At 46.1% G+C, this 10,958-nt stretch overlaps 1 protein-coding gene across 2 annotated transcripts; it reads right to left on the bottom strand.

The window, feature by feature from the left end:
• Positions 1–1,335: 1,335 nt before the first annotated feature.
• Positions 1,336–9,311, bottom strand: rcor1 (REST corepressor 1). Of its 2 annotated transcripts, XM_030719346.1 has the most exons (13): positions 8,759–9,311; positions 8,609–8,668; positions 7,114–7,194; positions 6,962–7,014; positions 5,271–5,432; positions 5,063–5,181; positions 4,909–4,987; positions 4,180–4,230; positions 3,948–4,094; positions 3,374–3,451; positions 2,533–2,590; positions 2,062–2,309; positions 1,336–1,802 (listed from the first exon to the last, which is right to left on the bottom strand). In XM_030719346.1, the coding sequence occupies exons 1-13, from the start codon at positions 8,913–8,915 to the stop codon at positions 1,758–1,760; spliced, it is 1,338 nt and encodes a 445-aa protein (XP_030575206.1). In that variant the 5' UTR covers positions 8,916–9,311; the 3' UTR covers positions 1,336–1,757. The 2 variants fall into 2 exon arrangements, with proteins under 2 accessions (XP_030575206.1, XP_030575207.1); XM_030719347.1 differs by lacking the exon at positions 3,374–3,451.
• Positions 9,312–10,958: the final 1,647 nt, after the last annotated feature.

Consider the following 10,958-nt stretch of genomic DNA (forward strand, 5'->3'; position numbering starts at 1 on the left):
TTCTGTCATAAAACTACAGCAGAGGAGGTACCAGCTGAACCATCATCACCATGTTTCCTCAGGGAGGCAGAGGAGGACAAGAAGAGCTTGAAAAAACAAATGTATAATCAGCCAATCACATTACAGCAATCTCACGGTAAGGAACACCTGCTGACCATCAGAATGAGGAAGAAAGACTTTGAATGTGGTTGTTGGTCTGAGTGTTTTAGAAATTGCTGATCTGCTGGGATTTTCCCAGGCCTGAAACAGAAGACTCAAGAGAGCAGCAACTTTCTTGTTGAGGTCAGAGAAGAAAGGACACTCGTTGCAATAAAGGTTTGCAGAAGGGCATCTCTGGACCTTGAAGCAAATGGGCTGCAGCAGCAGAAGAGCACACTGGGTCCCCCCTGCTGTCAGCTAAGCGCAAGAAACTGAGGCTACAGTTCACACAGACTCACCAAAACGGGACAACAGAAAATTGGAAAAAAAATCACCTGGTCTGATGAGCGTCAATTTCTGCTGCATCATTCAGATGGTCAGAATCTGGTGTGAACAGGATGAAAGGATGGATCCATCCCGCCTGGTTCAGGCTGCTGCAGGTGTGATGGTGTGGGTGGTATTTTCTTGCCATACTCTGGGCCCCTAGCCATGCTGACCACTTCCATTCCTTTATGACCACAACATGCAAAGCTCAGTTCATCTCAAACTGGTTCCTTCAACATAACAGCTGGAGAAATATTTTTATAAATCAGTGGTGTCAAACATGTGGCCCGGGGACCAGAACTGGCTCACCGGATGGTTTTACACAGTGTGAAGGCTGCAAGCTTTAGTCTTTTTTTTTTTGTTGTTTATATTCATGTGTTTGTAATGTTCCAGGTGAGCTGTAAGAGCAGAGACTTGAACCATGAAGAGGATCAAAGTTTGGTTTAAGGTCCACGGTGGTCTGATTTATTTTGAAACAGCTAGTGAACATTTCCTTCTGCTTGGCTGTGGGCTCAGCAACACCGTGAACTGCTTTAAAAGCCAAGATCATTTTAGAAAATGTATTTTGGAATGATTAATGAAACTAATCAAGTCCTGACATGTTTTATTGAATGAATAAAAATTAATGCCGCAGTGTTTCCACGGTCTGAGTTTGGCTCATTGTTCGCTGTCAGCAAAGACACCTGAGTAAAAAAACACTCACACGGGTTTAAATCTATCTGTACTGCAACCTGAAGTCAGTTTGTCTCTGTAACGTCCTCACATGACCACAGACAGCAGGGGGCACTGCTCCTCCACCTGCAGCATCAAGTACAAATACTGCAGTAGAAAAGTACTGCATTACATGTGACCTCAAAGAAGAAAACAACTGACTCACTTTACTGATCAGCTTTGGTTTTATTGTCTTTCCTCTATAAGCCCTAAAATAAAAAGCAAAACAAAAAAAACAAAACAGGATGACATCATCAGGTCTGGACACACCCCTTTCCTGAACACTGTCATCCAACATGGCTGTTTAAGTTTGACGCCCCCTCCAACACATCAAACAGGAAGTCATAAAAGACAAAAAAAAGATTAAAAGTAAAAAATAAGCAACAAAAAGCTCCGTCCACTTTGACTGACAGGTCAGGGCTGACTTCTGATTGGTCCAGAGCAAGCGGCAAACGGCAGGTTAAAAAACAAACCCCACACCTGATCTATAAATGAAGAAAATCAAAGAGAAACATCGTATAATAAAACAAATGACATCATAAAATCTGGGGGCGGGGCCCTGAATTAAAAGGGTCAGGAGGGTCTCAGGAGGCCAGAGGCTTGTTGGCGTTCAGCGGAGAGGACGAATCCTGCAGGAGGACAAAAACACGGTAAGGCACAGCCGCACCTGAGCAGGTGTAACTAGGTGTGAGAAGGAGTGGTTAGTTTGGGTATTTCGAGTGATTTAGTTTAATTAGTGGAATCTGTGGTGTCCATTTAAAAACACCCAATCACTGAGCCTATGATCAGTCACATGACGTGTAAGTCATTAATAAAATGGAGGTCAAATGACCCACATGTCAGACAGGTACATCTGCCACCAATTCATACTGGCATTTGTGTCCTCACCTCCCTGGTCTGCTTAGGGGTGATCTCGTCCTCCTCTGTAGGACACGCCTCCATTTTCTCCTCCATCTTGTCATCCTCGCCTCCCCCTGCCACCGCCTCCATTCCGTGCTCCGCCTCCCATTCCTGCAGGACCTCGTCCAGGTTAAACCTGCGTCTGTAGTTTACCAGGAAGTTCTTCACCTGCACCACCGACTTGTTACCAATCACATCTGAGATGGCCTGGAAGTCCCGCCCATACTTCCTGATGGCTGCATAGGATTGGTCAAAAGGCAGACAATCATCAACCAATCGCTGACTGAGAGGTTTGAGAAGGGCCTCGCGGAAAGGTTGGGGTTACACATCTACACCTCGATAGATTATTGATTTATGATTTTCAATCAAGTAAATAAACTGAAAAAGTTGTTTTTCTTTAAAAAAAAAAAAAAAAAAGCGTGAACTCTCAGGTGTGAGGTCACCTGATTCATGTGTTACCTTGGACGGCGAGCAGCTGTTCCTCTGTGGTCCAACGGTTGTTGAACTTCTGGTTCACCTGAAACATGAAGAAACAAACGTCAGCAACACCAGCAACCTGTGACGTTTACGTCAGCGAACTGTGTCGAGCTTAAAGTTTCTGCTTTTACCTGTTAAATCACCATGGTAACTGATGCTGAACACATCATAGTTGATGTTCAGATTGTCAGTTTAAAATCAGCTGGAAGCGCCGCGTTTATTCCCAGCATGTTCTCAGAGCGATGCAGACTCTCTGCCGGGAGAACGTTTCTATGAGCAGCTCATTACTGAAACCTCTGAATGAAGCTGTGAAGTTACAGCAGCTCAGACTGAACGTGCGCAGATTCATGCGCTGATGCAGGAAACATCTAAATGTTGTTCTGCTTGATTCTAACCTACTGCTGAGTCTCTGCTGGAAACACAGACACACACCAAGAACACCTGTTCAATCAGTCAGATTAATCTCACTCTGATCTCTGATTTCCATGTCTCCTTCATCAGGCTGTGGGACAGGAAACTTTAATGTGTTTAAAGTCTCAGAGTCACCTTAGAAATCAGCAGCAGCACTGAGAGCGACTCAGACACAGAATCATTCACTGCAGCTCAGATCTTTGTTTCTGTGCCAGGAACCAGCAGATTAACCAGGAACCAGCAGATTAACCAGTCTCACAGTTTTAATCTCTCAGATTATTTCACTGTTAGTTTTTATGTTCTTTAGAGATTATATCACCATCTGATAACATCTCTGGTTGCTGTGCCCTGTTGCTGTACTGTGTTGCTGTACTGTGGCTGCCGTGTTGGGTTATTACGTTGCCGAGGTTACCTCAGTCAGCCTGAACTCGTCCACCCCTGAGCCGAGCTTCTCCTTCAGAGCACTGTTGGTCTGTTTGATGGTCTGAATCTGAAACAGAGACGGACCAATGAGAGGCTTAGAAACAGGAACAGGAAGCTGGAACCTGATCCAGGTGAGCGCAGGTATTCACACACTCTCAGACACACACGTTCTGGACCAAATGAAGCAGGAAGTCGATGATGATGATGGTCTACTGAAACGAGTCTTCCTGTCGGTTGTATCTGAATGAACTAACTCTGGCTTTATGTGTGGTAAATTTTCCCTTTACAGTTCAGTCCCAGTGATGCTGAAATCCTTCAGAGCGTCACAGGTGATCAGAAGTGAAGCTGTTGTTACCTGATGCAGCTCGTACAGGTGAGCTTTGATTTTTGTGACCTTTCGTTTAAATCACAAAGAAGAAGTCAGTTTGTTTCCATTCGACCAGCTCGATAAACGGAGACATCTGATCAGCCCTGACTGTTTTCACTCCTTCAGCAGTTCATTGGTAACTAACGGGAGGTTTTTGGTGACAATCGCAACTCCCCGTTGCCATGGCAACACTCACCTGTCTCTTAATGGAGACAAGCTGAGAGTCGAGCTGTCTGATGAGTCCCTGAGGCGACGAGGACGACAGAGAAACGACGTCCTGTTGGTTCAGAAACATTCCTCTGGGGGGGCGTTTCTTCATCCGCTGGGACGCCTTCCCACCTGTCTGCAGGTAAACAGAGAGAAGCAACTTCCTTAGAGACGGGTACAAACATACAGGCTAGGGTCAGGTGATGTTCAGATGTTCTTACCTTCAGACTAGAAGCTGGTTTCACTTCCGACTTCTCTGATCCTGAACTCACCTGAAAACAGTCACACAGGAAAATTGTCAGTTTTTTTTTTTAAAACTATCTCCATGACCTCAGCCAAGTGACAGTGGTCGATGGGCTTTGTCACTGCTCGCTCTACAGAAAAGGCGTGTTAGCGGGACTGAGGACTGACCTCAAGTGAGGTCAGCAGCGCCCCATCTCCACCCCATCCACAGTGTGAGCAGGAGGCTACGTCCCCCTCCTGAATCACCTGACTGTTTGCCAGAATCACCTCAAGACATGTTGGTCAACTGAGATTGTTTTAATGTGCTATAGAAATAAACTGACTTGAGACCTGAGTTTTTACCTTGGTTACCACCAGAGCCACACTCTGATTGGCCTGTCGATACCTGTTAGCTGCCTCTGGAGTCCCACAAAATAACCAGGCCTAACACTTCCTTCACCTTCCTTCACGTCCAGCATCCTCCCCCACCACCTGATATCCAACTCCCCACCAGACGGTGTTCACCTGACAGCTCAGCGCCTCTATCTCCCTGTATGCTCCTCTTTTCCCCCTCACTCCCAGACTGGTAGCTGTTTGAGTCTCCCTGAGCCTGGTTCTGTTCCTCTAACACTCGGGGGCCGTGAGCCAGGGATCGGAACGCCGAGGGACTCGCTTTCAAAGTTTACAGATTAAACAAACAGCCAGTAAATAAACATTAAACCATTTACCTCCTTCCTGTCCTCTTTATTTGCGTCCAACTCTAAGTCACTTGGAGAATTTCCATTCCCATCCTCGACTTCATCATCACTGAAACACAAATATTTATATTGAGGCTCATCAGCCACTCAGGTAGCACCCACACCTGTGTAGGTTCCAACTCACCTGTCGTCTCGCTCTCTTTTGTGTTTCCGGGTCTGGCGGTCCATCAGGCTGGTTTTACTGCGACTTTTCTTCCATGAGTAATAAAACCGAACCAGACTGGCCATCGACTTATCAGGTAACTACAGACAGACGGCAGGTGACCAATGAGATACTGATCAAACTGGGTGTGCTGGTCATAGTGAGAGACTTGAACTGGGTGTACTGGTACCATCTGCTGGATCCGGTGGAAGCTCTTCCCATGAAAGCTGAAGGCCTGCTCAAACAGCACGCGGTCCTCCACCGTCCACTCATCAGGGAATGGAGTGAAGTTTGGCAGGTCAGCCAGAGACTTCTCGATGTTGTGTTTGTGCCAGAAGAGCATCCCCAGCGCCTGAGACAGGTGAGACAGGTAAAATGTCTGTATTCTATATACTGAAGGACATTTGGGGTGGTGATCTGCACCGTCCCTACAAACACTGAACACGTCCTCTGTATTTCAGGGACCCTAATAGCTGAACATGTGACAATGACGAGAAGGCAAATTTAAAAACAGAGCAAGTTGGACATCAGGACCACCTGCCACATGACAGGAGGACAGAGCACCACGCTCCTCAAAATGTCCCCAACAGAACTCAGATTTTCTTTCCCGCACAGCACAGAGAACTCAATGAAGAAGATAAACCATCACTGTGAAACGCAGACGGTCACCAACCTGCTGCCAGCCTTTCACTATAATGTATATAATGTAATGTCTGACAGAAAATATTCATCAGAAGGTGTTTGGTTAGAGATGGTGAAGCTCTGGATGTGTGGAGCTCAGTAATGACCTCCATCACTGATCTTATGACCCTGCTGATGAAACATAAGTATATATAAGAACTAGGTGGAGAGCACTCGATCTGAATCCTTCTACAGGAGCTCCTCTGAGATCCTTCATGGTTCTCAGAATAAATGAGAAAAAGGATCTGAGCCTCTCCACCTGCTGCAGCTGCAGTCCAACACGGAGGAGGAGGAGTCTGAACGATACTGGGTGTGTCCCAGTTCAGGGGTTGAGCAGAAAGGGGCGGGGCCAGCTGATTAGCAGCGACTGAACCTCCAAAATATGAGAAGACTGTGACTTGATCAAAGCTAACATGAATCACAGCACACCTGTGCACCTGTTACTGCCCAGCCTCTGTGGAGAACACAGTTTCTACTTTCCCACCACCGAGGGGCCGGTTCATGTGCCAGTGCCCGTGCTATTCCCAATGAACCAGCGAAACGCTTAAGAACGGGCCCGCGCTCCCACCGTGTTTGTGTGAACTGCTCCTTTATGTATGAGTGTGGGCGGGTCCTCGTCTGGACACAGAAGCCAAAGCGCACAAACGTGGGAGAACACGCTCTCCTTTCTTGTGCTGCAAATACGTTTTACGGTCCAAACCAAACTACTGCAGCATCTGTGTGCAGCACAGAGGGAAACACAGACAGTGATTAGAGCAAGACGACAAGTACGCACTTTGTGTCCTTTTATCTGTGATATGAACTGATACAAAGCAGCAAGTTCAGCCTCAGAGCCCAACCTAATTCACAGCTGTGAAAATCGCTTTGCTTTTCTCATGTAATACACATGTAATATGGAAGAAAACTTGATGTTTAGACGACAGAGTCACGCCCCTCTGCTGCTTTCATCACACGTTCTTGGTTCGAGACCAGCTAGTTTCAGGGGCCGGAGTTGAACCCGTTTTTTGGCCAAGCACCAAGTGCTTCCGTGGTAGAAAACCTGCCCAACACTTCAAATTAAGGCACCGGCACTGGAATCCTATTGGTGGGAAAGAGGCCAGTTACGTGTTGCTTTGTAAAGATGTGACTGAGGATGGCGGGTGTGAACTGGTGTATAAATGTGACACCGCATAAAAAAGGCGCTCGGGTGTGAATGTTTACCTGCTCCATGTTGTAGCCGTGTTTCTCTTTGGCAATGGCGATGTACTCATCCACTGCAACAGAAAAAACACACAACAGCATCAGTCTCTGAAGCCTTGGCGCAGGGTGGAGCTCACAGCCAGGTGTTCTCAGGTGAATCAACTGTTTCTTACACTGAGTCTGGTTCAAGCAGCTGTTGGGGATCCAAACCAGCATCCCCAGGTTCTCCCTGAGATGAGCTGCCCGAGCCACATCTGTAAACACACACACACACACACACACCCACACACACACACACACACACACACACACACACACACACACACACACACACACACACACACACACACGTGTGAGTGAGATAAATGATCAGAAATGTTCTCACATCCAACATCAGCAGAATCTGATGAAGAATCTCACGATCAATAAGGCAATCGGTTTGAGGGTTGCACAGGGATGTTCACATGAGGGATTCACGCCGTGCTGGTGCTGGTTCTGGTACATGGTGGGTAGAATGCTGGACGATTATCAGCCAATTGTGAGTTAAAATGTTTGCTGATTAGAAATCAATCAATAAAGTATTTTTAAACATGGCACAGCTGATGTTGTCTTCAGGTATTAAAGCTGCATCGTCGATCTTGTTACCTGCATCACTGAGTCACACAAAGCACAGTGGGACTAATTTAAACCTCACCTGTGCCCACCTGGAAATGTAACGGTACATCGTATCGGTGCAGCCCAAGATGACGATGAGTGGCCCTTTCAGTCCCACGGGTTCCAGCTACTTCTTCTTCTTTTTCTTTTTTTGATAATCTGGAAGTGAATGGATCAATTTGCAGAAAAACTCCTCTGCCACCTAGTGTTTCTGCCAAGCAATGCAGGCACACCTGCTCAGGTATAAATGATGACATCGGCATACATTGTAGCATTGCAACAGATGTATGACTGATGCTTTAATGTGAGGTAAATAAACAAGGCAAAGCCCTGATCGACCTCCTGCAGAGCTTCTCACCTGTAAAGCTTCATCTGAGCAGGTGGTCTGATGTTGATTTCAGAGTGTTGGTCATGCTGAACCATCAGGAAGTTTTTTTTTTAATGGGTTTCAGGAATCTGATCAGACTTCTGGAGTAAATATTGATTACTGTTATTGGTCACTGTGAGGACAGAGTCAAGGTTTGTGAGTTAAAGCACCCCAAGCCTGAAGCCTCGACCAAAGGTGTCAGACCTGCTGCAGGTTTTTCGGACCTGCTGCAGGTTTTTCAGGCTGCAAGACCTCAGACTTACAGGAGGAGCAGCTCACAGGATTCCTGTGATCCACAGGGTGGGAGTCTCTGGGAAACTGCCACTGTTTAACAAAAGCAGGAAAGGAACTGATGAAACAGATGTTTATTTACCAAATCATTGTTTCCGTGATCTTTATGTGACCTTCAGTGACTGTTTCTGTAAAGTTTGTCATTGAAAGAGGAGGAGGAAGAGCCTTCTGCTGCTTCTGATGAATAAAAACACAAACTTACAGATTAACAAACCCAGAACCAGAACCAGAACCAGACACACACGTGGACCTGGAACCAGCACGCAAGGACCGGAATCAGAGCCGCGAACTTTAGAGGTGGTGTTGTTCGAGGCTACCATTCCGCCTTGAGGCTCCCGAGTCCTTTGGAGTCTTACCCGGGTCAAAGTCCGGAACCACGGCTTGGTACTGCGGTCCGACCCGCATCCCTCCTCCACCTGCGCGCACACACACACACGCAGTACTCAATACTCGGTACAATACTCAGATTACTCTCAGCAGCAGCAGCGGTGATCGAGGCTACTCACCATGCTCGTCGTCGCTGCTCGAGCCTGAACTTCCTTCTTCCCAGCAGCTGTTGGTGCTGGTTCCATTACCGGACAGGGTCTTCGCGCCGCCGGGGCCTCCTCCTGGGGCTCGGCCTCTCCTCTTGCCCTCCGGGTTCCTCTCCAGCATCGCGGGCATGCTACCAGCTAGCTCAGGCTAACAGCTAGCCTGTCAGCTCAGCCACTCCGCTAACCGAACAGCCTGTCAGGCCGGAGCTGAGCCGAGAGTCCGGGTCGGGAAGCCGGGGCACCGTTCGGGCTGAAACGGGGACAATGAGGTTGAAGGTTCCGAGTGAAGAATCGATCCGCTGCAGCTCGGAGAGGCTAACAGCTAACAGCTAACCGAAGAGTCCGAAAAGTTCCGGAACAAACAGCCCAAACCAGAAGAAACCGGATCAAACCAGAGCCGCATAGGGGGGCCCGACCCGGAGCCGAACCCAGAGCCGAACCCGCTCCGATCAGCTGATACAAAACCAATGAGAGTGATCAGAGCGGTGCGTGCAGGCAGCTCGACGTGTCTGTGTGTGTGAGAGAGAGAGAGTGAGAAATAGAGAGAGAGAGAGAGAGAGAGAGAGAGAGAGAGAGAGCTGCCATCACAGGACATCCGGAACAACCCCGATCACCGATCAATACTCTGCACAGCTGATCTATAACAGTCCTGATCACTGATCAATACTATGCACTGCTGAACTATAAGTAACCACAGTTATTATTGCTTATTGGAAATATCTACAAACATTGTGGAATCTCTCAGATGTTTAAATAAACCATTCACAGTTGCTCTACTCAGAGATTAATCAATATTATTTATCTGTGAAACAATGCAACTGAAATCAGAAACATTCAAAAATAATTCAGCTTTATTTAAACAATTCAATTCAATTCAACTTTATTTATATAGCGCCAGATCACAGCAACAGTGGCCTCCATTTGCAAGGTAAGGAGCCTACAGTAATCCCAGCAATCGGATAACCAGCAACCTTTCAAGACAACAGTCACTTCCAGGTGTTTTGTAGGACCAGGTAACCGCTGTATGTTCCCTTAGTATCTGAGGAAGGTGCAGCTGGTGGAGATGTTTGAAAGCTTGAGCTGAGCAACATCACACTGAGAAGCTTCCGTCATATCACCTCCAAACCTTTAAACAGGTATGAGGATGTAAGTGCAGCTGACCTCTGACCTGCAGTAGCTGCTGGTGAAGAGCAGAATGAACCTGAAACAGGAAGACAGGATGTTCATGACCTTAGAGACCAGAAATAAAACCCTGATCCAAAAAGCTGGGACATTGTACGCTCTACTTTAAATAAAAACAGAATCTCATATATTCCTGTTTTATTCACATCTCAGTTTATAGTGAGAAAATGTTTCAAACACCTTTAGTCCTCCTGGGTTACTAAAGATTCCAGCAAAAATAGACTTTTAATATTAACAAATTAATTAAATCCAAACAACTGCATGCTCTGAGAGACTGATATTCTATGATTAACTTTAACATTTCTACAAATGCTTTTTGGTAACTACATCCTAGAACAGCCACAAAATATTTCCATAGTAAACAATTAGAGAAAGTACATACTGTGCTCTTTAGAAGGTTGTATAGTACATAATATTTTTCTATTTATACAATCTATACCAATAAGCCAGATATAATGCATACTTAGAAGATATTCACATCATATTATACTCGTGTGTACAAGAATATTACTACACGAGAGGGTTCTATCCAGAAAAAAATTTCAGCCCCGCACATTTAGCGAGGGGAGGGGTGGGGACGGGGGGATAGCATTAGTATTGTTAACCTCTAAATGCCACGCTATGCCATTGCTAATTAAGCTGGTCGACAGTTAGGCCTGAATTCGATTTCTACCTACATATGTAACCGAAAGTTCCCTCTGAAGTCTATGGTAATCAGAATCCTTGTGGATGTGTAGTTACATTTCTCGAGAGGTGAACATCAGTTTAGGTCGTATGTTACAGCATCGGGTTCAGAGGGGATTTCCGGTTATGTACATAGGACCAACACAGAACTGTAATTCAGGCCTTATTAGATCAATAAAGCGATAATTCTTTTTGCATATAAACCAGAAAATTTATTCTTAAATATCTTAAAAGTGCCATTTCCTTCCACTAATGGGTTTGCAGAAATCACATAAAAAGCGTACACAACAAAACAGCACCGCATGTT

The sequence above is a fragment of the Archocentrus centrarchus genome, chromosome 22 (genome assembly GCF_007364275.1).
Source record: "Archocentrus centrarchus isolate MPI-CPG fArcCen1 chromosome 22, fArcCen1, whole genome shotgun sequence".
Lineage (NCBI taxonomy): Eukaryota > Metazoa > Chordata > Actinopteri > Cichliformes > Cichlidae > Archocentrus > Archocentrus centrarchus.

Excerpts from the sequence above, each read along its gene's own strand:
- rcor1 (XM_030719346.1), bottom strand. The coding sequence starts at position 8,915 with ATGCCCGCGATGCTGGAGAGGAACCCGGAGGGCAAGAGGAGAGGCCGA. Across the intron at positions 7,015-7,113 it reads CTGCTTGAACCAGACTCAGT|TGGATGAGTACATCGCCATT; the intron begins GTAAGAAACAGT and ends TTTCTGTTGCAG. Across the intron at positions 3,452-3,947 it reads TTGTCTCCATTAAGAGACAG|ATTCAGACCATCAAACAGAC; the intron begins GTGAGTGTTGCC and ends TCTCTGTTTCAG.